This window comes from Nelusetta ayraudi, unplaced genomic scaffold, assembly GCF_046127955.1.
Source record: "Nelusetta ayraudi isolate G7.1 ecotype Tasmania unplaced genomic scaffold, CSIRO-AGI_Nayr_v1 ptg000002l, whole genome shotgun sequence".
Lineage (NCBI taxonomy): Eukaryota > Metazoa > Chordata > Actinopteri > Tetraodontiformes > Monacanthidae > Nelusetta > Nelusetta ayraudi.
This window is the reverse complement of record NW_027466052.1, coordinates 12,367,286-12,393,076: the sequence shown is the minus strand read 5'-3', so window position 1 is coordinate 12,393,076 and position 25,791 is coordinate 12,367,286. Positions and strand designations below refer to the sequence as shown.

At 46.1% G+C, this 25,791-nt stretch overlaps 1 protein-coding gene across 1 annotated transcript; it reads left to right on the top strand.

The window, feature by feature from the left end:
* Positions 1-577: 577 nt before the first annotated feature.
* Positions 578-25,791, top strand: phlpp2 (PH domain and leucine rich repeat protein phosphatase 2). Its single transcript, XM_076024380.1, has 19 exons — positions 578-1,149; positions 2,808-3,088; positions 5,347-5,480; positions 11,207-11,397; positions 12,120-12,245; positions 12,962-13,116; positions 14,683-14,829; positions 15,787-16,017; positions 16,541-16,743; positions 16,847-16,907; positions 17,499-17,594; positions 19,409-19,564; positions 20,582-20,782; positions 21,265-21,427; positions 21,521-21,651; positions 22,066-22,188; positions 22,530-22,724; positions 22,845-23,076; positions 23,833-25,791. Exons 1-19 carry the CDS (start codon positions 919-921, stop codon positions 25,147-25,149), a joined length of 4,374 nt encoding a protein of 1,457 aa, XP_075880495.1. The 5' UTR covers positions 578-918; the 3' UTR covers positions 25,150-25,791.

The window sequence follows — 25,791 nt, the reverse complement described above, 5'->3', positions numbered from 1 at the left end:
CAACCTATACACAGAGAGCCAAAATGCAACGTGTTAGCAGTGTCAAGTTAGCATATGCTAACATCAACGGATTAGGAAATGGCGTCGCAGAAAGTGACGGGTATATAAAGGTAAAGATACAGAAATTTAATTAGAATGTCAGTTCATTGAGTGATATCGGGCTACATTTATCAATGTAATAAAAGTGCAAGAGAATTATTTTGCCACCGACACGCTTCAACAGGTGGGTATTTAACTCACCAGTCAATGTCAAGCTAGCTCAGTTGACATTCTGGTGGTAGTATAGACAACGTGAAGAGATATTAGCGGGTTTAAATTGAAGAATTATTGTTTTATACTATGTTTAATTTTATACTATCATGGTATTTGACAGTTTGTTTGCTATGCATGTCACCTTGCATGCATTTGACAGAATATGGAATCGAATTCAATTTTTTTTTTTTTTTCCATTTCTTGGTGATATGTATTATTTTTATTTTCAATTTCCGCGCAATATTTAATTACGCGAATTAAATACGAATAAACATTTCATAAAAAAATAATAAGAAGAAAAAAAAGAGGGTTTTAAAGTGGTTTGTGCCGGGGACACGCCCTACACAGACCGACCACAAGCCGTTGGTTCATCGGTCGGGGGCAGCATCAAGTGGCCAAAGACGACCCTTAACATGGATGTGATGTCTCTCCCTCCCCGGAGAAGGGGCAGCGGCTGATGAATAATAAACAGTGCGAGCCCGCCCATTTAATGTTTATTTATCAGCTCTTCGGCAGGCCTCCCTATCTGACAAGAGTCAAATCCAGTCTGGATATGGCGTCGTTGCACAGGCACACGGTGGACATTCGCCGCTCGTGGGGAAATCGCGGGTCGCGCACCGGGACCAGTCCCTCCGGCTTTGGTCACAGTTAGTGGGGGATTTGTTCATGGCGATGGAGGACGAGGACGTCAAGGCGGCGGCGGTGGCGGCAGCGGCGGCGGCGGCGACTCACACCCAAACGGGCAAGAAGAAGGGAGGCGATGTGGAAGATAACGGCACTTGCATAGACAGGCAGCCGGACACGGTGATGTGCCAAGCGGGGCTGAATCGGACTGCGGGTCGCGGCAGCCGCAGTGGTCCCGGGGCTCACGCTGCATCGGGGATCCGTGTGCTAAAGGCAAGTCATGACCGGGGAAGGATTGTCTTGTGATGCAGTGGGTAATTCGCGCAACGCAAACTGCGCGGCAAATATCTCCACACTGGGGTTCCATGTCAGGCGATTGTCTCCGGTTGCGGTGTGACGGTGATTTTAAACACGCCGAAGGAAGCGCAGACACAGTGGGTAGATTATTTGCTGTGGCCGATGAGTAATCTGTGGTCGATTGCCTTTTAGTGGAATGGATCAGTGGGAATCACAACACACACACGCACACACACACACACACACACACACACACACACACACACACACACACACACACACACACACACACACAGATACCCCTAATCTCAGCTGTGTCATTCAACTAATGTGTGGCTGCTGAGTGGAGGGGGATAGATAGGCAAGCATAATCATGATAAAAACTAAAAAATAAATAAATAAATAAATAAAAAACGTCACCTGGGCAAGTGAAGTAGTTCCTTTTCTGGTTTGAATTGGCCCCACAGTATCTCTGCTGATATGTTCAGGCTGAGGGGGGGAAAAAAATAAAAAAAAATCATTCACACATACGTCAGCATGAATCGGAAAAAGATTCCTGCGTTTATTTATTGCAAGTCGCCTCAAGATAAAGGCCACAATTCACCTGGGACTGCAATGATTGCACCACCACGGTCCTCTATTCTTTGTCTGCCAGTTATAGATGATGTTGATGATAATGATGGTAGTTACTGCCATAGTAACAGGATAGTTTGCCTTGAGGTTACATGGAAATCTACTGCCAAATTTTTAGAGAATAAAGCACATGCGGCGATGCAGTATAATCACTAAAGCCGTTCATCCTCTAAAATGTATTGAGGATTTGGATAGAAATAGGCATACTGATTATTAAACCCAGATGACGAGGGAAAATGAAAAATGAAAAATAATTCATTCTAAAGAGTTAGCAAAGTGAATCAAAATGTTTGATTTCGCCTGAAAAAAAACTTCATGCACTTGAAGGGCTAAAACTTTTGGTCCCAATATAGCTCCATGGAGCTCCAGTGTCAGAAGCAGCACCATTATAATCAGCAGCCCCATGTCGGAGTTGAGGCGAAAGAGCCTCAGCTCTCTGCATTGTATTGATTATTTTTATGCATTTACACATGGAGATGGAGAATTGCGTTGAGACCCTCGGCTCTCTCTCCTGCTCATTTCGAAGCTCTCAGTGCCGCACGCGCAGCAACTGGCGGTCCAGCGACAATTCATGAGTCACTGCACAAATTCTCTTTTGACATTTTTCAGCTAGACCATAAGTATTATTCTCCAGCACTCTATCTGAAATGTCACACTGAGCAGCAAATTGCTCAAAGACTTTTTTGCAGGCTGTGCCCGTGACTGACAATCTATTATTTGGCCTCTAAAGCGGCCCTTTTTCGTGACATTTAAATTGAACTGAATAAGTCTGAGAAAAATTACACAAGACCTGGGCATAACTGGCAAACATACAGGTGCTTTACTGCGATTACATAAATTGACGATTCATATCCATACTTGGAAGTCCGTCGTCTGCAACAGCCCGCATATGCTGTTCTTCATGTGTGGGAAAGCTCCTCAGGCTAACAGTGGCTGTCACATGGATTTTTATGTATCTGTTCTTAGGTTGCACATTGAAATGAAACTTTGTGTGTCAGCAGCGCAACATCAAGCGAAACGGCAGTCGGAGCTGCGTGACGAGGAAGACCAGGTTTGGGTCCCGTGAGCGGGACTGGCTTAAAGGGGACACCCAGCGGGGCTGTGTGTGTCTGTACGGTGGTGCAGTGGATCCCCAGCTACCTGCCCCCGGCCCGCAGGCCTCCTCCGCTCCCCAGACAGACCTGCAGCTGGTGCTCTGCTCCACCACCACTACCGTGGAAGAGCTCTGTGCTCAGCGAAACGGCCAGGGACTGTATGTTCAGCTCCATGGAGACCTGGTCAGGTAATCAATTACCATTAAAGTGTAATAACAAAGTAGTTAAAAAAAAAACTCAAAAAGGTTGGGATTGTTGTTCAAGAACCAAGTGTTGTTTAGAAGGCCAGAACACTCAACGTGCCTTATTCAAAATTACAGAACAACGCAGACTGGCAGTGAACCTGTAGGTATGAAAAGTTGGAGCTGCTCTGGTTTAGATTTATGTGCTTGACATAAATCTTACAAACAGATGCCAGGGTTGAATTAGATGCCTTTAATGAAGAGCAGAAGACATAAGAACCCTGCGCCCGTACGGTGTATCTTGTGTTTTTGTCATGTATCATTGTCTTTGGTTTGATTATCGTTGCACTGAACATACATGCAAAAGCATACAAAACTGGTCAGTAAATCCAACTGATTTGACAACTGTTCCACCTGATATGTTAGTTTTCTTTTCCTTTCAGTACCACAGTGGCAGCAGGGCCATCAGTGCCGTCCACTGCTTATATCCAAAAGAACAAGCTTTTCCTCGGTGACTCTTAAGTGCCACCAGACCAGATTGGATAGGTTTTCCAGTGCGCTCAGGGTGTGCCGCAGGATTCCTCCCGGTTTCTAATGCCTGGAGCACCTCCAGTGGGAGGCTCCTAGACATCTTAACTGACTCAGAGGAGCTGCAAACATGGACCTCCCAAATCAACAGGTTGTGTATAGTAGAATGAGGCTCGCAGGATCAAGTTGTGTTTACCTGTGCCTTCATCCTGCAAGTTGGAACCATTTTCTTGACTTTTTGACAAATTGAACAGCTGTCAAATGGTGCTGGAGTGCAGTAGTGACTCTTGTTTTTTCTTGTTAATTTAGACTCTGCTTCATTATAGTCTGATTATTGGTTTTAAACAGAAAGCGGCTACTAAAGCCAATTGAATTCAACTATGGCATTGATACAGTTTTGAATTTTGACAACGTGTTAAAAACCTGATATTTTGAGTAATGATCTAGAATTAGGGTACTAATGAAAACAAATAAACGCTACCAATAAATACTTATACTACTTACAGTATTAGAAACAAGTTTTCACACACCCTTAAAATTTGACTCACTCTGCTCACTTATTGTCGTTAAATATTTGCCAGAGAGCAAGTATTTATTTTCTTGTGTGTGTTTCAAAAGGTTTGGCTGCATCACAGGCACAGAAAACAAATGGAAATTATTTTGTTGTTTATTGTTAATGAGGCAAAACAGAAAAACTAAATTCTTGTAGATCTGTGTTGCATGTGTTTCAAGCCAAGACAAACAGTCAACATAAATAACAGCAAAAATAAAACATATTTTTTTCCACAGTGAATCTATTGCCTTTATCATAAAGCACAGACAAAGAATATAATGAACAAAGAGAATCATTTGGGATATCAATTATATTTTCCACGAGACACTTTAATGAGATCAGCCGGTATGATTGAACAAATCGCTTTTTTTTTCTTTTCTTTTCTTTTTTACCGTCATCATCAAATATGAAAAGTGAAAGTGTTTGCTGCCTTTGCAGTCGTGGCAAGCAGCAATCTGTCAGCAGCTAAATAATAAGCATCTTCAAAGAAAGGATATTAAGTGTCAGGGTGGTTGTTTCAAGTGCTGATATTCATCATTTTTAGTACCAGGGAAACCATGACTGTCCGTGTCCTTCACAGTAAAAGTCCACACCGCCCTCTACCCGGCCACTGAGACCTTCAACTCCTCCTACTGGGGCAGGAGCCGTTGCCATGTGACAAGTGGCAACTGTAACTTGTCCATAGGTGTGAATATGAGTGAAACAGGTTATTTTGTCTCTCTGTGACAAACTGGCAGCCCTTTAAGGGTGAAACCCGCCTTCACTTTAAAAGACCATCAGAGGCTACAGCAGCCGAAGAGGCTGAGTGCAGGATAAGCTGCGATGGTAAATAGTATAGATGGAATTCTAGCGACAGCAAACATTGCCACAGGATTCCTAGTTCAATCTCTAACCGTGGTCCATTGAGCTCGGCAGGTCTGTGTCATGCCGATATGTTGAGTGAAGATGACATTCCCTTTTATTTGTTTTTTATAAAAACAGAGCACACTCTGAAAATGTACGCACAGCGGAACGCAAGAGCAAGAAAAGTGGTGTCTTGTTTCTTGTGGTTTCATAATTAGGGAAATGCATCTGAAGCTTGTCAGAATTCCGATTCTGTATTTGTTGTGCGGTGCGCCGTGGTGCGCGCTCAGCTCGCTGCGATATAAAAAGAACTCTCTCCCTTTCCCTCTTTGCCCTGCAGGAGGCTGGAACCCTCCGAGTGTCCGCTCCAGATGGTGTATGACTACCTGGCAGCTTTGGGCTATGCAGACCCTGTACGAGTGCAGCAAGAAGCGGCCAACTCAGACCTCAGCTGTTTGATTCGCTTCTACAGTGGTGAGTTCTCGCTGAGCCTCGCTGACTGATCGTTCCCAGTCTTCATCGTCTGATGCCGCCTGGTGTCATCTGGCTTGACTCCTCTGAAAACAGACCTGGAGGCCTGAAAACAGACTGCTGCCGCTTTCTAAACATTTTCCATCCTGTTTTCATCGCTTTTCATTTGACTGTGTGAGAGTGTGTGTGTGTGTGTGTGTGTGTGTGTGTGTGTGTGTGTGTGTGTGTGTTTTATAAGGGCGAACTACCCTCCATCATGTGATTCCTTTTCATCTCTCGCTTGGTGTCAGCGTCCTGACATTCATTTGATCTCTCTTCACATCTCGCAAGAAGCACTGAGGGCTCAGACCCTCTTTTTAAGCAGCGCTGAGATTACGGAGGAAATGGAAACATCACACGATGTCCCATCATGCATTTGCATCATTTTTTAAAACAGATGAAATTGAAGTTCACTGCACCCAGGGTTGTAAGGGAGTGACAGAATCGCTTTGGAAACAACTCTGCAATATTCTCCGTGTGTGTGACCTGCATAACAGTGAGTGGTCTGGTGCGGGTACACTGAGTATACCCACTTATTTTTCAGTCAGCATTGCGTCTACCCACTTCCTACTGAAGGCTGCTCAATCAAGGCTTTGCAGATATATTAAAAAAACAATTCTATCCCTCCAAGGGCCCAGCAACCTTGTAATAGTGAAGGGAATTCTGAGTGATGTGACCAGTTGAAGATGTAAGAGCTCAGTGAAAAAATGAATATAGGGATTTTTTTTCCCCCAGTAGCAGTTGCATTTCAGTTAGTTACGTCCACATAGCTTGGAACTGTGCAGCAAAGTGCCTTTATTAGTCTGCTTGTAGTCGAAGATGAAACTTTGATCTCTTTTTAATAGAATCCAAGCTTATTGCGCCTGTTCCTTTGTGATCAGCGATCGCAGCAGCAGAATGGGCACGAAGGCTGCAACAACTAAATATAACAACGCGTCTCGGTGCAGCTAAAATCCTCCAGACTTCCTGTGTCTCTCCGAGATTGAATCTGTGCATTGGTCCAGCGATGCTCATCCTCGGCAATTTAGGGATTTAGCGTCGAGGGTGACTGCTGGGCAACGTCCTGTAGTGTGGCCGCACTTTAATGAACCCACCGATGTTCCTGCTGAGTTTGTGGAATTCCTCTTTCGGGTTAGAACGTTTCACAAGCTGCCTTGCCAGAGCATGAAGAGACCGGGGCTAACCACACATGCACTCAGATTCTCCCATATTGGGTTCAGGAGCCTCAAGCACGTTGAAATTCAGAGTTTCCATGGTGAATTTAAAAAATACGAAAAACCAGGAAATCTGACGCTTCTTGTTTGTTTCTGGTCACCTGGAGAAAACTTTTTTATTAGCCTAACATTTAGCCTTGTATGTAATTGTTTTGAAGTGCTGAAAACACCAACACTATGTTTCCCATACGATATAGTTCATGCTGTTTTTTAGTCCTTATTTGGTATATAGACAGCATTTTAAAGCCTTATTGCAATCGATCATATGACCATGTTGGAGATGGGGATAAAGGTTTTTTCTTAAATCACTTATCGATACAAAAAGTTTTATTTCTGCTTTATAGATATATGTGTATATATATATATATATATTTCTTTTTAACCATTGCCGCTTTCTTTCTATGTACAATGGGTCATGCAGTTGAAATCTGTTCGTTTCGCTGTCAGTTTTGGCATCACTGTGGCCTCACTACTCCACACGGCCCTTGTGTCCAGTGAAGCTTTGCCTTGTTTTGCTCCCGGCTCAAATGAGGAGGGTTCTGATCTTGACCACTATCAGTAGTCAGGCCACACTGGTTTGTCCGGGCGGCCCCTCTGAGATTTCCTGTCTTCTTTTGTCAACTCATGGGAAAGAGCCCGAGAACAGACTTGACCGTTTCCTAAACACTATTGACACACGGTCAGGATCTAGAGCACGACTTTATTTGCCCCTTCTCGGGAGCTTCCACTGCTGCCTTCAGCAAACACTTTTCTTTTTCAATTTCACCTCACCACCACGGCAGCCGCTGGCTTAAAATTTGTCTTGCAGACATTTGAACACAGAAATGAAAGCTGACCGTCTGTTCTTTGGTTAAACCCCTGCGTGTCATTCCAGGGATTCGTCTAAACACTGGCCTCGTTTTGCTCTAATAATTCATTGACATGTGTACAAGTTCAGGGTCTTTCAGGTTTGTGTGCGTGGGGAGCACATTTTCCTGCTCTTGCCTTTGTCTCCTTTATTGAGTCCGCTTCGCCCAAGGCTGTTTTTTTGTGTGTCAAAGTGCCGTCCAGCAGGTCATTTATTAAACTCCATCATCCCTTTGTTTGTTTTGGAAACTCATGTTGAATCCTCTCCAACTTCCCACTCCCTACACACACACACACACACACACACACACACACACACACACACACACACACACACACACACACGGTCCCCCCCGGTGTGGTGCGCATATGAGATGAAAACAAACATGGGCAGGGGAGTAAACATTTCTAAGTGCTGACTTCACAAAAAGGCTGCTAGTGAAAACAGCTGCAGGGACCTGAGGGCCCGTGGCTTTGTGTGTTGGCCCGTGCAGCTGCAGCCGAGCCGGGGGCCCTCTCTGCTCTGTGTCCACTGGGCTTGGGTCCAAATCGCTGGATGATCTCTCCCTGACATCACTGACAGAAGATACTAGAAGTGCGGCGAGTCGGCACACCAAGCTCACCGTAAGCGTCACAGTGCCTTGAGAAAAACGATGATCTAAAATCAATTGTAAACCTTTGTAATTAACTATTAATTTAACTGGATGTTAGGCCTACAAGAGGAATGAGGATGTCTAAAGCTGCGCTGACTCAAATGATGAGTCGGTGTTAGTGTTTTTGGCCTCTTAGTAAGCCCCAGTATTCTTTTTCCCATGAGAATGGGAAGAACAAAAACAAGGAAACAGTCAAAGCCTTTGTCAGCATTTTGTTTGTGCTATTCATAATGAAATAAGTAATTGTAGAAATGCAAATAATGGACTTCTGGGGGCCCTCAAACTGTTTGAGTTTTCCCTGGGACATTTTCATTGTGGCGTTACGTCACTTTGAGGATTTCCCTCCATTGTCCTTCGCCTCCACCACCACCAGACTGTCTGATGAAACCATTGAAAATCTTCTGATTATCAACATCTAATACTTCAACTATCATCATTTCTCTTCCACCCTCCCCACTTCATGCATTCCTGCCCTTTGCTGATCGAGGTCACGCAGATGAAAGAAATCCACCGTCTATTCGGCCACTTGTGACGCTGTCCCTGTGGTGTCACGTCATGCTGAAGGAGGCCATTGGACACTGAAACGGCCCCACCGTGAAAACAGTGAGGTGTCTTGAGTGCTCAAACCCCTCTGGAGCCACAACCAGTGGTCAACACTGTCCGTCATTGCTGACGTGGGATTGTTTTGGCTGACTTTGTGCAAAGCAGTGGAGGTTGTCAGGGGAGAGGATGAAGGTTTCGCCCCATCCCAACCCGGACTTTAATTTAGTGGCTAGCTGTCCTCCCTAGATGCTAACAGCTCATGACTCAAGAGGATATATTATCGATGTGGGTTTCTGGAGACGGCTCTTTATGACAGGACTTGAATTATAGTCTGCAAATAGGTGGAATGGCTTACAGCTCAAAGACCTGTTTAGGTATGGAAGAGCTGAAAACACTGTTGCAGGTGAATACTTGTGTATTTACACAGTGACAGTGCACTTATTCAACTCGCTCTTAATGTTTGTTTGCACTTTTCACTCCAAGTTGGCCTCGTACCCAGAGCTGGAAATTCTACTATTTCTTGTACAGAAATAAGATGCCAGATGATGCCTCCATCTGCTGTTCAGTCTCGACAAGAATTTTCCTCTTAAATTAGGAACCTGTATATGCCCAGGGGGCTGCGGTGGACAAGTGTTTAGCTTCATTATTTTCTTCCATGAGGTCACTATATTTGGTTTGACTCAGTACATGATTTGATTCTGTCAGTAGCATTGCCATAATGCAGTAACACACAAAATAAGTTGTTATTTATTTCGTTTTGGTATTACTTTCAATAAGACGTGCTCATTATTTTTTACCCGTTACCTTACCTACCTTTGTGATTTCAAACCAGCATGTCAGCAACAGGCAAATAAAGATGAGCATCGAGAATCACAGCAAGGTTTTGTAATGAGCGAGCGGCATGGGCCAATTTCTCTGTGGTGATGACAAAACGCGCGAGCCGGCCTCCTCTCGTTTCATTTTGCAAGCCACGAAGGAGGTGGAGGCAAACAGCCGGCGAAGCAGATTAAAGGATCGAGAGCATATTGCTGGTGATGAAAGCCTCTGAGTTAGACGCAGCGTGAGCTGGTTCGAAGACGCATCGACGACAGAGGACAAAACACTACGGCGGTGCCTCCTCGCCGTTCGCTTGACCCGTCATTAACCTCTGGGTTCTCGACGCCTGGCAGAGGCAGCGGAGACGTCCCTGTGTGTCCTTGAGTGGCTGAGGCTGCTTGCTTTTCTCCTCTGAATAATTTAACCGAAACATTTTAATGTGACAAATCCCAGGCTCGCCCCATCGGCATGAGGCAGCTTCTCCAGGGCATCGTCACAGCGAAAGTCACTCGAACGGGTCACCGGCTGATCGTGTTGTTCCGACCTGTTGGCTGACGCGGCTGGTACGAGTTTGGTTTGTGAAGAAAGAGGAGAAGGATTTCAAAAGTCAACCCGACTCTGGCACTGAGCTCTTTACTGTTCAGATTAGCTTAAATCAACGCAGATCCGTTGGGGACATTCTCATTATTATTGCAAAACCAACCTTTTAGTGTAATAACATAATACATGCATCACTCTCTTTTGGTCTACAGTTCTACAATTTCATTGAGCGAGACACTTTTAGCCAAAGTGACGTACAACACAAGCAAGAATTCAGAGTGAAGGGAAAAGGCCCTTTGTGTGTGCAACAACTTCAAGTCTGATTGGCTACGGGTGCTGGATTCTAGTGCCAGAAGAAGTGCCAGGTTGTTTACATTCAGTCCATTAGAAAGGTCGAATGGACTGCTTAATCCCTGAAATGATGTTTGAAATATTACCAGGTTTGCATAAAATAAACAAGCTATATTTAGTGCAGGTTCAGCGTTTAAATACATATGTACGTATTGTTTTCAACTTCTTGACTGTTACATTATTTGTTCAACATGTATCAAGCCGCATGCTGTCATCCTGTGTCCACGGGCCAAATCCATTCATTAATTACACAAGATAAACATGGGTGATTATGATTATGTGTAACATCACAGAGAGAGTTTCTAATGAAGTACGAAGCCTAGCTTTTGGATCCAGTCACACCCATCTGCGTTTGCTTAATTTAATAGCTATGAGTCAGAAGCGTTAGCTTAATGTTTTCCCCCTCACTGTAACATCAAAGCTTTAACTATTCAGTGAAGCCCATTCGGATATGAGTTACATGAGATACAAGGTCAGTGTCCGTCGTACTGTAAGTGCTGATGTCAGTTCAGGTTTTGGAATTAGTAAGAAAAGCACACTGACTAATCCTGACATCATATCGTCTGTGACCATCTACATGACCTAATCCTTTGTAACTGCCCTCATATGTGTCATTGCAAAACATTCGCTATTAATCAGCCAATATAGACGAAGTTGGATAGATGAATAACATGTGGAGCGACATGGACCCCTCAGTGTGGTTGTTGTGTTTGGTTCTCGGCTCCAGAGCGTCCAGTGAACGCAGACCAGCAGGAGCGAATGCTGCTGAAAGGCGTCTTCAGCGTCCGTAAGGGCAAGTCGCAGCTGCACAAGTGGGCAGAGCGGCAGGTCATCCTCTGCGGCACCTGTCTCATCGTGGCCTCGGTCAAAGACAGCCTGACGGGGAAGATGCACATCCTGCCTCTGGTGGGTGGGAAGGTGAGTGTTCGCTCCTCCTGGCAGAGTTTTAACCTTCTCCATTAAAGCAGCTCTAGGTAACTTTTCGACCATAAAATTATGATTCCAAACTCAGTAAAGCGGTACATAGCCGATTAATTGGATCAACGGGGGCCGCCTCGGCAGTGGGGTGGGGGGGTTTGGTTGTGCCGGCTGTAACTGCACTGCGTAACGTTCAAGCGCGACCCGACACGCCGGACGAACCACTATACGGCAACGTCACACGTTTATTTAGAGGCGGTCTTACATACTACTACTACAAATACATAAGATTATAAAATGACGAAATGGAATCCAATAAGTAACCTCGATGAAAGACGAAGTAATAAAAGTGTGGAACGTTTGCTACGACGTTATTGTCAATGTCTGTGTTTTTCCTGAACACATACGAGCGCTCCAGCTAGGCGACTATTTGTTTTTTCCCACATCAGTAAACTAGCGCTGCAGCGTGTCTACTTCGTCACTTCGCCATTACCACCGAAAGTTACCTAGAGCTGCTTTAAAGTCCCCCGGCCCCACCCTTCACTGGCCCGCGATGCTGCAGCTGCGGTTGTCAGCTAGCGCAGTATTTTGTGCTGGCGTAGGTCACATGATATCTCTTTGCACTCGTCACCCCATGCATCCAGTGGTATCTTGCAGCAAATCGCATGAAAAATGACTTCTGTCGGCATGAATGCGACTTGATGACGTGTCTTTCTGTGAAGGTGGAGGAGGTGAAGCGCAGACAACACTGTCTGATGTTCAGCTCAGCCGGTTCGCAGGCCCAGACATACTTTGTAAACTTTGACACCCTGGCAGACTACCAGCGGTGGTATCGGCAGGCATCAAAGGTAAGCAGCAGCGAGGCGGTTGAAGGTTGCAAATGTATAGTCCCTATTTAGAGTCCCTCTGCTCTGTAGGATAAAACAGATTTAACCTGTTGTGACTGATTTGGCCTTAAAAAAAAAGTAAAGGACTTTACACAATTTTTTGAATAGACTTCACAAAAAAATCTATGTGCAGAAATTCTAGTGACATCTAGTGTGTGTGTTCTCCTGGTTCACTGGCAGGCTGAGAGTCACGTTAATGCACGCTAATCTCCACTTGCTCGCTGCCTTCAATAACACTGCCCCCCCCCCCCCGACCCTCCAGACATCGTGTGCAATAGACAACAGCAGCAAATGGACGCCGCTCAACGCTAATGATAGCATAGCCTGCTAATGGTGGACTAAATTATACTCCACACAGAGTACGTTTAAAAGCCTTTTTAGTGCACTTGGACTACAAATGCAGTGAGGTGATCCTGTGCGAGAAAGAGCAACAGCAAGTGCAGCAGTCTGCAGTGGCTGGCCAGAGCGCTGTGGGAATACTTAGAAAGTGATGCTCTTCAGTATGTTGTGGCAGACAAGTTGAACTTCTTCACAGCTCAACGTGCTGCAATTCACCAGCTTGCAAAGTGACCGGACTCAGAATAAAACTAAAAAATAATGTCTTGGCAAGTCAGTTTCACGATGCTCTCGCAGTCTGAGACCAGGCCGGATGTCTCATCGACCACTGTTGTCTGCAGGTGGTGTCGCAGACGGTCAGCATGGTGGACCTCTCCTGCTACAGTCTGGAAGCAGTGCCTGAATATCTCTTTTACAGCCAAGATGTCACCCACCTCAACCTCCGACACAACTTCATGAGCCTTCAGGGGCCCGGGGGCCTTCTCAACCTTCCCCGGTAATGTCGACATTCCACTTGTTCGCTGTGTGTCACAGGCCATAAAACGAATTCATCATTCATGTAACAGATTTGATTACGCAAGAGAACATCGCATTTCTTTTCCTTTTTACTCTGTGGATGGAAAAAGGTGAAGTTCCTGTGCATGTGTGGAATCTATGGAACAGTACAGGGGACTCTGTGCCCAGTTTTCCCGAGTGTGTCTAATGAAGATGGATTTCTCATCAGTGCGTCGCTATCTGGTGTAATCATCTCCTATCCGTCTGGTTTGCACTGTACACCTTCAGCGTTATAAGCAGGCTAGGTGTGAGTGTAATATCCTGTTACCAGTTACATTACATTAAAGAGTGGCATATCCTGTTCCTGCCAAGGAGGATGATGTAAATTTAATCTCTCACAGCCCTGGTTTCCGGGCCCTTCCACTATGTTTTTTTTTTTTTTTTTTTAATGCACTAATCGATATAAAAGGAACTGTCATCTTAAGTTTTACTTGAGGAACACTGTAATATACACGAGCTATCGTTTAGGACGACTTCTTGACTTTTTAAGAGGTACGCCTCAAGCGTTCAGCCTGGTGAGACGCCAACAAAGTGAGACAGAAAGTGAAATCATCGGAAGAGGGCAGAGAACCCGACTCGTGCGTGGCTAGAGCGAGCAGGAGGCTGGCAGGGTGGTTGCTCACCGACTCAGGGGTTGGTTTTAGCAGTTTAGAAAGGAGCCGAGTGGCAGGGCCCGCTGGTCGCTAGCTGGGGTCTCTGGTACCAACTGTGGCTGGTCAGACTGCTGCCAGCTGGGGATGAATAGAGGCCAGACACTCACTGTCAACCCAACTATCAACAGACTCCAAGTAATTAGCATCAAGCTCATAGTTAAAGCCAGGCTCTGCGCTGTACTTTCTGAATATCTAATGAATGAACAAATGAAAGAACTTATTGAATGTATTAATAGATTGAGTCAATAGGAAACTGGACTTGTTCTTTTTATTTGAAGATTTTTCAAAAAGATTGAAGTGCAAGTAACAAAGAGCACAGTCAATTTTCTGACGACTCAACCCTCAAAGGGAACGTTGACTGAGAACCTGAACAGACCATACAGGCATGCAGTGATGCTTCGGAGGAGCTACTCGAGGGATTTGAACTTGGTTTAGCCTGCTGGGCAATAACTGACTTTCCCTCATACTTTTAAATTAGACTTAATAACATGGTAGCAGGCCAAAGCACAAACACAGCACAAAAAGTCCCTCGGCAATCTTACAAGGAATTAATCCACTGCAGGCTTTCCAGATCGGCAGATTGCTAAGATGAAAACATGGATGTTCAGCCTCGGCTGTTTGTGTTACACTACTTCTCGCCCTTAATGTTCACATTATCACATCTATCTATCTATCTATCTATCTATCTATCTACTTATCTATCTATATATCTATCTAGCTAAACCAAATGGTTTGCATTTGTGCACCAACAGTGGGCACTAAAAGATCAGGCTGGTTATAAAAGGTTTCTCTGGTAATGAAAAACATGCGACTGGTTCCTTTAAAAGCGAATGTGTTTTCCTTTATTCCCTCAGGTTTTCTCAGCTGAAGAGCCTGAACTTGTCTCACAACCGTCTGGGTGTTTTCCCTGAATGTGTGTGCGAGATTCTCACCCTCACCGAGCTCAGCCTCTCCTGTAACAGCCTCCAGACGGTCCCTGTTCAGATCGGCAATCTTCAAAGGTGTGACACACTTAGTTCCACACAGCATGCGTGGCGGTAAAAAAAAAAAAAAAAAAAAAAAAATGACCACCGTACACGGTTGTTCAGCTCTAGGGAGTGAGCTGAACGTTAAGAATGGACATTAAAAACGGTTGCAAGCAAGTCCGCTGGGAATGCTTAGTTTTGGAATCTTCTAGTGTTTATGTTGGTATTGCTGTTATTACCTTTTTTCTATTTCTGGTAACACTGGTTGCACTTTTACGTCGTTCAATCCATGCAATCAATAGCGCAAAATGTGGCTTGTAGTCAAGGTGGGATAGAGAAGACGCTCAAGTGTCAATATCTGATCAATTGTGATCAGATCCCGAACCTTCCTGCAGATTTCGATGAAGCTGTAGAGCAGTAGCTGCGTTTCTGTTACATTTTTTTTTTTCGCAAAATAAAAGCGACATTTCCAAAATTTCGACAGAGTATGATTGCGATTTGCAGGTGTTTCCGTTGAATAGTCTGAAGCGCATAAGCCGTAATTCTCGTAAAATCTCGTCCCGCGAGAGGAGGAGGAGGAGGAGGAGGAGGAGGAGGATGGATCTACAAAACATTTTGCGCTTTGGAGCATTTTCACTTGAAGTGAACTGGTCATGTGACCCCGTATGTCACGTACAATAATGTCTAAATGCGAAAAAGGTGTTTCCATGATACCTTTGCGATATACATCGATGCGTCTGAAAAACCACCTCATGAGAGCGTAAAAACCTTTTAAGCAATATTTGAGAGGTTTTTGAAAGTTAAGGTGTTTCCATTACCAGTTTTTTACTGCTATATTTTGGTTTTGCGCAATTCTTGAGGTAATGGAAACACAGCTAGAGTGTTATTGCTTTGCAAAAGTGGGCTTTGTATTCTTGCTACAAAAAGAAAATTTGACCACCATATGTTGGCAAAAGTGACAAAATGAAACAAAAAGTCTTTTCTATGTCTTAGCCTGCAGACGCTGTCTTTGGATGGGAACCTCCTCGGCTCGCTTCCGGACGAACTGGGAGGACTCGCGCAGCTCAACAGCTTGAGTCTCTCATTCAACAGTTTCTCCCACATCCCTGCCGTGTTGGAGAGACTGAGCGCTGTGGACAAGCTGGCCATGGCTGGGAACAGGGTGGAGATTCTGGACTTGTGCGCACTGGCACGGATGAGCCAGCTGAAAAACATTGACCTCCGGTAAGAGAGGGTGAACGGCTCCGTCACTTCCGCCTTTTCTTCCCTGGAGCGATATTTCACATGTGCAGGGACAGTTTGGGATGCTGTGGGAAAACTGTGACTGCTTCTATTGGTTGGATAAGATCCACTCACAGTAGTTTTCCTCCAAACTGAAGTAACAAACCAACAACCACGGCAAGCTCATCATTAATCCTTCCTTTATGAGTTGCGGTTGATGATGAAAGGCTATGATTTAATGGCCAGATGCATCTGTGGAGCTGTGCTCTCTTGAAACAGCGCTTGTTGGTTATTAATGCGATGGAAGTACTGGTGGAGAAATAAGAGGCCCTGGGGAGTTTCGAGTGTGGGATCCGACAGTTTCCTTCAAATAATGTTTTTAAAAAGTTTCCTTTTTTTTCTCCTATTTTTCCTGGGCCACTTATGCTGGTCATCTGCCATGGATAAACTGTCTGAAGCCTTGAGTGCTGCTATTTCGGCCCACGTTTAAGTGAAGCTAGTCCATCTTTTTTGCCCTTTCGTTTAGCTTGAACCGACTGCAGCATGTGAGAAATGAGAGTCTGGAGGCTGTGAACCAGGTGACACACCTGGACCTTCGCGACAACTGCCTGGATTCCCTGGACCTGAGCACCGTTTGTAACCTGGAGGTTCTGCACTGCCAGCGCAACCAGCTGGGGACGCTGACGCTCAGTGGTTTGACGCTGCGCACGCTCAACAGCAGCAGCAACCGTGAGTCAGACAGAGACCTAATGAGCTGCAGTTACAGTCTGCGTGTTTACAACCTCCCAGAGACTCAAACAGTTTGTTGTTGTTTGTCTTGATTTGCCCACAGGCCTAACGACAGTCAACGTCTATCCAGTCCCCAACCAGCTGACACACATGGACCTATCGCAGTGAGTTATGGCTTGGAACACGAAGACAGTGATGCTGCGGGGGCATACATTTAATTGGAGGCATTTAAGTCTAAATGTAAAATCTTTATGTCATTAATCTACTTGTCAGTTGCACCTTAGTGGAAGTTTGATTTTCAGTCTCTGGACCGAATGGTAATGGAATATTTAGATCTGGTGATCTTATGGATATTTAGATTATCTCCTAAGTCGGTGATACCAACATTTGAAAAGTTGTCTCCTCATTGTGTGTGTATATTTTGTAAATATGTAATTTTAAAGAGCAGCAAAAAGTTTTACTAACCTTCCTGTGCTGGTCAGTTCATGCATCTTTAAATTTCTGTCGACTAAATTGTGGGGTTAAGACTTGAGTCTCAAACCAAGGTATGAACTGAGGTCAGAGGTCAGGCTTGGTATATTTTTGGTTAAGGTCACGTTTACATTACGGCTTGGTGTTAAACTGTCCAAAGGGATGGAAGTCCATAGAAGTCCTTGCAAAGGTAGAGGGATAAACGTGTGCGTGTGTGTGTGTGTGTGTGTGTGTGTGTGTGTGTGTGTGTGTGTGTGTGTGTGTGTGTGTGTGTGTTGAGACAGGAACCTCCTGGAGTACCTTCCTGACTGGGTGTGTGACTGCAGGAAAGTTGAGATGCTCGATGTCACACACAACCTCCTGTCAGAGCTTCCCACCAGGTATCACTCATCACACACTCTCACACTGCCTCTGCCTGAGCTTTGCCTTTTGCCAAGAATTGTTTGAATCTTCTACTACTGCTATTTTTATTTTTTTTACTGCTCTATTATTTGACCCATGTTTCGTGTCCTTGAGTTCCCCAGAGACTAGAAAAGATGTGTGGTTACTCCTGCACCCACACCCCTCTAATTAGTACCAGTAAGGTGGCTCAAATACTCAAACACTGCGGGTATGCCTGAAAATATGCACGCATGTGGAAATCTATCATCATCACACAGTCTAAATCTTTCGCGACAGCATTAGCAATGACTACAGACGTGACACCCAGTTTATAAAATGTTGTAAACATGGGTGGAGCTGACCAGCCAGAGCTGCAGTAATACACCCTCGACAGAGACCTTCTTAACAGGCCTCAAGAGGTTGCAACACCCCTGGTGAAATCAGCCCGTGAGCTACTCCGTGCTGGAGTAGGCCAAAGTGATTGCGTGTAGAGTCCGGTGGGACAGCCTCTGGGTTGAAGCCCTGTGGGGCCTTTGTTTAAGAAATAAAAAGCTGGCCCACTTTCCTGAAGGCCCTCGTCCTCTCCACCCACACACAAATGGGGACATTACCGTGTGCAGTTGCTTTTCCTCGGCAGCGCTGAGCGGAGGAAGGCTGGAAGGCAGCCAGGCCCACCGGCATACTACCGGCATACCACCGGCACCGCCAGAGTGCGTTAGATGGTTGTACCACAATGCACCACCCAGGTGTTTTTGGGCTTTGGGGACAGGATCCGGGTTTTGCACCACAGTATCAGTTTGTCTGCTACACTGTCCAACTGCAAATCCTTCTGACCGTTACGGTGGTCACCCGCACAGGATGCACCTTAACAATAAGTTGAAGATTCAGTGAGACGGCTAAAAGTCGGCTAAAAGCCGTCTTTGAATGACGCCTCTGCCCGACTGTGCAAGTGGACACGATGCAGCGGGGTCTGTGGTGCGCAGCGTTCAGTCTGCGGGAAGTCAACCAACACTGAAAAAGCCCTGGTGTGAAGTCTGCCCAATCTTATTAAAAGCACTGCGGCACTGAGGCCATTAGCCACAGCAGTTTGACATACAGATCAAATGTCATGCACACATTGATGTGGCAAATGGTGCCAGAGTGGACAGAAAAGCCTCCGCTCTTGCAGGTGACTAATGAGCTAAAACACTCATTTTTACAATGGGGGGGAAAATGTTTTTTTCTGAAGGCTGAAAACAGAGAGCTAAATATTCTGTTAGATGATGCACATCTACTTTTAAGGACTTTGGGTTTTATTTCTGCATAATTAATAGTGAGGCCTTTGATGAAAAGGAAAGATCTTAGAAATTGTTATTGTGTGGGACATTTTAAGCCAACAAGAGAACCACTGAACTGATCGAAATCACAGTTATTTTCCTAGTGCTGGACACGAAGGCTCTCCTGTTGGTTCAGTAAATGATCTTCTTTTTCTTCAGCGTTTGACTCTGTTAGCTTCATTCAGAGCATTTGTCTGCACGTAGGCTACATTTGAATGACACACTTTTGCAGAGAGGATCATTTCCCTGCTGCAGCTTCTCGCTACTTGTGCGATGGCTTCAGGAGAGGAAATCTGCTGTGTGGGCCTGTTTACATGAAGCCAGGCTGGAAAGGTCAATAATGGATTAGCTAGTTAGCAAGTAGTTGCCATTTCTGATCCTCTTCCAGGCCTCTTGTGGTCGGGGGAAGACAATTTTCTTTGCTTCTTTGTTTCTTTGTCTGCTCTTTATTTCTTGTCTTAATTTTCCTCTCTAATGTCTCGTGTGGCCTCTGACAGACTGCTGAACAGCTTGAGTCTGAGGAAACTGCTGGCAGGGAACAATCATTTGCAGAGAGTGCCTGACCTACTTGACCACGTCCCTCTGGAAGCCCTGGACCTCCAGCACAATAAGCTGGTTGAGCTTCCTGAGAGCCTGTTTTATAAGGCCTTAAAGTGAGTCCCTCAGCCCTTTCATGCTGCAGATCAATCTGTTTTCTTTTCCTTTTATTCTATTTATAATATGCATTGATTACGCTAGTGATGTGATACCCGGTTCTGCAACTTAAACTAGCAGATTTTTTTCTGCACTGGTTATTCTTTCACAGCTCAGTGTTTTGGGGGATGACTGCACGTAGGGAATGTAGTTGCTATCAGTCGAGCATTCCAGACCATAACTGGAGCTTCATTTGCCCTCCTATTTCCTGTGTGGTAAATCACTTTACAAGCATTAGCAGCTCAAATGCTCCACTTTTCCATCTCCAATTCTGAGATCTTGGCAGTGACAGCTTTAGAAAAAGCTGAGAAACTCAAGGCTAAATGTTATGTTATATGGCCATAAAGCCAAACTTCAGATTCACTTCACATGTCCATGTGTACAGCAAAATATCCAAAAGCCACTTCCCTGGCAGGATGTCAAAAATTGAATTTGATTTATTTTTATTTAAAGAAACACTGATGCAGGGTTGGATCGTTGCCTGGCAGTTCCAACCTCAGCTTCCTTCTGCAGATACATTCACAGCCCCTCCTGTGGACACGTCCAAACCATCTCAGTCTGGCCTTCCCTGCCTTTATCTTCATAACGTCTAGCATGCGTCGTTCCTACCGTGTCCTCATTCCAAAAGTGTTTCCATCCCGGTCGCTTTTCCACTGAACCACAGCATGAACTTGTCTCTTACCACTGTTGTGTACCTTCCATTTCATTCTTGCTGATAGCCTTTTATCACACATCCAAATACAGAGACACCCCAAACACTCAGATTTTTATTTATTGCGTCCGGGCAGCTTCAAAAGAAGCATTGATCTCCTTCCAGGTTTGAGACGTTCAGGAGCCACTTAACCTGCGGGACAAACGGGTTCAATTTGCTGTGTCTTTTTCCATGTATTGACAAGAAAGAATCGATAACTGTTAAAAGACTGTTACACAAATCCATTTATTAAGTTTCTGTTTTTTCCTTTTCGTTCCATCCCCAGCCTAAAATACCTAAATGTGTCGGCCAATGTGTTGGAGAATATTCCTCCCAGCAGCCAGTCAGAGGAGAGCCTCAGCACTTTGCAGGAGCTCTACTTGACGAGTAACAAGCTGAATGAAAACTGCGGAGCTCATCTAGTTGGACACCAGCACCTGCGTGTCCTCCACCTGGCCTATAACCACTTGCTCTCCTTTCCCGCCAGGTGCGTTACTTTGGCTCCTCAGCCAAACAGATGTACACAAAGATGACTTATCACTCTCATGTTTTTATATTTATCAATTCTGTTTTTACTGTTCTAAATTCCTTCCATTGTTTTCTTTATCGTTCTCTAACATTTTCTTGTATCAATTGAGTCTCTTTTTGAACATGTATACACTACCAGTCAAAAGTTCGGACACACCCTATGAATTTATTGTCTTTTCTTTCATTCTCATGACATTGCAGTTCCTCACTGAAGGCATGAAAACTACTTATTGATGTCTTCAGTATCTATCTGCAGTGTAGAAAGTTGTAAAATATAAAAAGGAATTGCATGAGAAGGTGTGTCCAAACCTTTGACTGGTAGTGTATATATACAATATCTACATTTTATTGATCAGGAACCACTGTCGAAGGCTACCTGGTGTATCGCATGTCCTTTAATGAATTGGTTCTAACGTAAGCGTTCTTTCTGTGTGTTCTCAGCAAGCTGAGTAAGCTGGAACAGCTGGAGGAGTTAAACCTTAGTGGCAACAAGCTAAAGACGATACCATCCACTGTGTCCAGCTGCAAGAGACTGCACACGCTGATAGCACACTCTAATCATATCACTGTCTTCCCAGAGATCCTCAACCTGCCCGAAATAAAGGTCAGATGCGCCTTTGCTATTATTTCCTCTTTCATTGTGTTTGTGACTTTGCTCATCTTGACATAGTTGGTATTTCCCCCCATCTATTCATAGCTTGTAGATTTAAGCTGCAATGAGCTGAATGAGATCCCGCTGTCCGACTCACTCCCTGCCACTCTGCAAGAGCTCGACCTGACGGGCAACAGCACCCTGACGCTGGAGCACAAAACCCTCAACCTCTTCAGGTGAGTCACAAACCTCTGACCTCACTTCCTTTTGATACATGAAGTGAAAATATATTCAACACACATGAATGATTGGAGGACTCAGCTGATGACTTTTGACTCTGAGTATTGAATATTACCACTGAATATTGCAGTAATTGGGTGGTTGACTGACTAACCTATCGATTAATCGAGTAATAGCATAAAGCATAGTTGTCTTTATTTACTAAATTAGTTTGTTTCTTTTTCTTTTATTATTACTTCGCCTGCTCCCACTCAACAAAACACATCCACTTTGCAAGAGTCACCTTAGGAATGGTGTCAGCCCTATACACTTTACATTTTTCCACTATCGAGTTAATGTCAACAGATGTCACACACAACAACACACTTTTATTCAAAATACCTGCCTCTTTTTTCCACTCTCCTCTTTAGCCACATCCCAACCCTGAAACTGGACCAGAAAAGCACGACAGCAGCAGCAACAGCAGCAGATGCACTCAGCACATCGACCCCATGGTGCCACGGTTATTCGGAAATGAGTGGCCACAGAAACAAGTTGGGGAGCTTTTTGTATTTCAACATTTTTCTAATTCGTTTCGGTTGTTTAAAAAGTCTCATTTCCGGCACTGTTTTTGAAACCACTGTGAAAACAGTTACAGACACATACTGTGTCTGTGTACATAAAGTCAAGGCATGCATTACGTGTGTCTTTGTAGTAATATGATGCCTGTGAGGCTGTCTGCCTCTGAGGTGTCACTGCTCCCTCAGGGGCAATAATCACAGCGGCGTTTCTCGTCAGCGGCTGAGCCTGTGGCGCTCATGTATGATGAAATATGAATGAGATTCAGCCGTCTTTATAGCGGGCGCTGTGTCCTCCATGTGCTAATCCGCCGCAGGTTGTGTGTTTCTGTGCTGGCTGTCGACCGCTTCCGAGACAGCCTGGAAGCCTGCTACGGGATATTTGATGGGGACCGCAACGAGGAAGTGCCGCGGCTGCTGCAGTGCACCATGGGCGATGTGCTGTGCGAGGAGTTGCAGCACTCCAGTGTGGACAGCGTGTTCATGTGCAACACGTTTCTCATGTCACACAGGTGGGCTGGATTTGTTTCAGAAAAAGCAAGACTCACGAGTTGCACATTTGTAGGCCGCAGTTGTTGACTTTTTCCTCAGCGTTTCTTGACTCTTTTTTTGTTTGTTGTTGTTACGGACAGGAAACTGGGCATGGCTGGGCAGAAACTGGGTGCCTCCGCCTTGCTGTGTTACGTTCACCGTGACCCGTCAGAACCTGGGGGCGTCTTCAGCCTCACTGTGGCCAACGTGGGCACCTGCCAGGCAGTGCTGTGCAGGGACGGTCGACCCGTGCCCCTGTCCAAGGTTTACAGCCTGGAGAACTGCACCGAGGAGAGAGAGCGAGTCAAGGTTGCCAAGGCCATCATTACTGAGGTGGTGATTGTTAATGTTCTGTTGGGTGCGTGGGGCTTTTCTCCCTCAGAATTATAGCGTCACAATCAATCAAGTCATTGTTTGACTTGTAATGTCAGATTCAAGATTTAATATCTTTATTGTCATTTTGGAAGCAGGGTGAAATTTTGAGGAATCTCTTGGCTTACACATCCATCCATCCACTTTCAATACCCCCTTGTTCCTGAGCTTAAGGAGCCTGCTGGAGCCTCTCCCAGCTGTCATAGGGCGAAGGCAGGGTGACACCCTGGACAAGTAGCCAGTTCTTCGCAGGGCCACATAGAAAGGCCTCTGGCCCGGGAATCAAACCCACGACCTTCCAGCTGTGAGGCGAACCACTGCACCACCGTGTTGCCTGCACGCATAAATAAGTTAAAAAATACGATTTTGATTATAATACATATAAAACACCTCTATGTTCACAGGATGAAATGTAATGAAATAATCCACAGTGTGATGTTGCATAATTAGGAAGGGAGGATATCCATGATTGACAGCGTAGGCCTGATATAGGAGTATATTATATCTCTGATTGGCTGAGTGGCCCCCTCTTGATAACACATGGTTGTATAGTCCAGTGCCAGCCACGGCCAGTGCACTGTCATTGGCAGCAGTGACAGTGAACCATGAAAATGCTTTTTGAATCATTTGAAGAGAGAAAATCTAAAAAAAATACATTGCGAGAAAAACGTTTCCTTAATGCAGACTCTTAATTTCCTCCTAACCTCTGCTTTACAGGATAACAAAGTGAGTGGCGTGACCTGCTGCTCCCGCCTGCTGGGCTGCTCTTATCTGTCTCCCTGGGTTCTTCCCAAGCCCTGGGTTCACACTGAGCCGCTCTGTTCCCGGGATGAGTTCCTCATCCTGGGGAACCGGGCGCTGTTCGAACGGGTGTCCTACCAGGAGGCCGTGTGCACCGTGCAGGCCGTGCGGGACCCCCGCGCTGCCGCCAAGAAGCTGTGCACGCTGGCCCAGAGTTACGGCTGCAAGGACAACATCGAGGCGGCGGTGGTGTCCCTGCACGTCAGCGAGGACAGTTGCACGTGTGAGCCATCGCCGCCGCCGCTGCCGCCGCCGTCGTCGTCGTCCACAGCTGAACCAAAGGGGGCCCCTCCTCCGCCTGTGCCTGTCCCCGTGGCCCCGGGCCCCGCTGACCCGGCCACGCTGTCGGCCAGTAACGGCGTCACGTCCGAGTTGAGCAGTGAAACGTCGACCTCGGAGGCGGTCAGCGAGGCCGGCTCCACCGCGTCCGATGAGCAAACGTCCTCCGGCGTGGCGCCGCGCCCCGAGAGACGCTGCAGCCTCCACCCGGCCACCGCCCTGTGCGGGATCATGGTGCCGGGCTCGGCCCCAGCCGGAACCCACCAAGGCCCGTTTCAGCGCCAGCCGTCCTGTGCCACCTTCTCGAGTAACTGCCAGTCTGACAATGGCCTGGATAGCGACGACGAAGCGCCACTGGAGGGTGTGATATCCAACGGCAGCAGGTTGGAGGTGGAGGTGGACATCCACTGCTGCGCCTTCCAGCTCCGCTCGGGGGGCCCCGAGAGCCCCAAGGACTCGGACCTGAAGCGGGGAGGCTGCAACTATCTCAATGGGAAACTGCGCAGGCAGAACAGTGTGGTGGTTTCCGCCACTAACGGCTGCCTGCTGGCTGTGTGCGGGAGGGAGATCATGGACCTGAAGAAATCCCCCTCCACGTCCAGCTTGTTTGCGAAGAAACTGTCCAACGGCTCTGTGGTCGTCCCAGAGGACAGTCATAACATCATCGAGGTGGCCCTGGAGGCTCCAAAGAAGAAGTCTGGCTACTTCACTGCCCCGGCACAGCCAGATCCAGAGGACCAGCTGATTGTGCCTCCGAGTCTGGAACAGGAAGTCAGGGAGCAGCTGAAGGGGCAGAACCTCCTGGTTTCAGGCCTCTCTTTGCCATCGAACCCGCCTTGCCTGAAAGAACCCGTGTGGAACCATCCCCACCCCCCTGCATTTGCCTCCAGCCTGGTCCCAGGCCCAGGCCCCATTCCCATCCTACAGCAGGAAGTCTATGATACTGCCCTCTAGAGGAGGGGTGGGGGTGCGCAGCACAGTGCCACAGCCCCACGGCTAAGACTGTGTCATTCTGGAGGAGAAGATGACATTTTTGTCATTCATGTGAGATAATCCAACCTAAGCTGCCGTTATGACCTTCTGCAAAGAGACCAAACCGCTCTGACTTCTACTGGGAGTGCGCAGTACAGTGGGGAGGGAACCGGTTTCATCGAGAGGGACGACAAACTAATAGGTGCATTAAAGATCCCAGTTCCTTCGGGTGACTCTGCGAAAAGGACAACTTCTTTTCATAGCAGAGAACAATCCTGACTAGAAGTGGGATACCTCACGTGATAAAGCATGTCAGCAACATTTCCCTTTACTCAGAAAGCAAGCAATCTGTTGGGCGTTTACAGACTTGTGTTCAGTGAGATTAAATCTCCTCTTTTGGGACCTCCATAGTCTCTCAGGTTCTGGAGGGAAGCCCTAAAAAAAGTGCCTACTGCAGATGAACCCCCATGCCCCACCCACCCACGCCTCCCCTACGCCCAGTTACTGTTTGGGGGGGCTCAACCGTTTTAGTCACAATTCTAAAAAAAAAAGTTACGATGCCATGTCAAGTGACGGTGACAAAAGAATGGAATGGTTCGCGAGCGTAGAAGCAATTGAATCCAG